Consider the following 1,198-nt stretch of genomic DNA (forward strand, 5'->3'; position numbering starts at 1 on the left):
CGACATCCTCTCCGGCCTCATCAACAAGCGTAACTTCCTCCTCCTTGATGGTAGCGATTATCTCAACGGGACAATCAAGATAGCTACAAAAGGGGATCTCGATGAAGGATAAAAAACATAAGGAAAGTGAGCAATCTCTATTCTCTCTCTCTCTCTCTCTCTCTCTCTCTCTCTCTCATAATTCTCTACAATTTGATTTCTAGTTTTAATTTTTAGGCAAACATCCATTAAGCAAGAGACCAAAGTTCGCAGTAAACTTTGGTGCCGGCTTTCTCGGGGGGTTTCTTACCGTTAGGCGTGGTCGCATCGAATTGCCTCTACGAAGACGGCGACTATTGTTCTAGGGCAGTGATCGCACGATTACCCCTTTCTCAGGCTTGTCTTTCCAACTTGTTTTTGAATACTTTCTGATTATTTGCAGTGATTTTCTAACATTAGACACCTAATTAATTGTAGATCATTCTATGAACTTTCCTACCTAGACGCAATGGGGCGCAAGCTCCATGAGGATGAAATGGATGATTGATGTTAACTAAGAAATTAAACTAGGAACTGGGCAGCTCCAGACGGTGAAATAGATAATTGATGTTAACTAAGAAATTTAACTAGGTATTGAAATCAGATGATTTATAATACTTGCTTTAAACTTACATATGAGTTCAACTAAGAAGTTCACGACTGCATACGAGAAGATGCATTATTTAGATGAATCCAAACATACATAAGTTCAACATTTAACAACAAGCGTACACTAAACCTCAATCTCCCCCTTAAGCAACGGGGTCACCTCAAAGCTACGGAAAACTAATGTGGACTCAAACACACGGTCTTCATAAACTCCTCATCCTTCAACAAAGCGCTCATAGTCTCCTTCGCCAAATGCACGTCCAACTCCAAACTCCCCTCCTCCGCCCCCAGATAAACCCCGACGGTCCCCTCCGCCACGTTCCACCTCCCGGTCCTCATCGCCACCGGACGTCCCCATCCAAAATCACACCCAAACACATCAAACCTCGGCGACCCTCCAGTGTACATCATCATCCCGTTATCATAATCCAAGTAACGAATCTTCGGATTCCCTCCCCAATTCTCAACCTCATTGTACACCTCCTCCTTAGAAAAAGCCGCTATCTGTTTGTTCAGTAGCAACGCTGCGGCTCCTAGTCCTTTGTTTGTTAGCTCTTCGGCCGTGGTGATC

At 43.8% G+C, this 1,198-nt stretch overlaps 1 protein-coding gene across 1 annotated transcript in view; it reads right to left on the minus strand.

Annotated features, from left to right (window-relative positions):
- Positions 805 to 1,198, minus strand: part of LOC109830856 (uncharacterized acetyltransferase At3g50280-like) — a gene marked incomplete at its 5' end in the record, with an annotated part of 10,964 nt that continues 10,570 nt past the window's right edge. Inside the window, one exon of the mRNA XM_020398218.1 lies at positions 805 to 1,179. Within this exon, the coding sequence (XP_020253807.1) occupies positions 805 to 1,179 (375 nt within the window). The remainder of the gene's footprint in view (positions 1,180 to 1,198) is intronic.

The sequence above is a fragment of the Asparagus officinalis genome, chromosome 1, assembly GCF_001876935.1.
Source record: "Asparagus officinalis chromosome 1, Aspof.V1, whole genome shotgun sequence".
NCBI lineage: Eukaryota > Viridiplantae > Streptophyta > Magnoliopsida > Asparagales > Asparagaceae > Asparagus > Asparagus officinalis.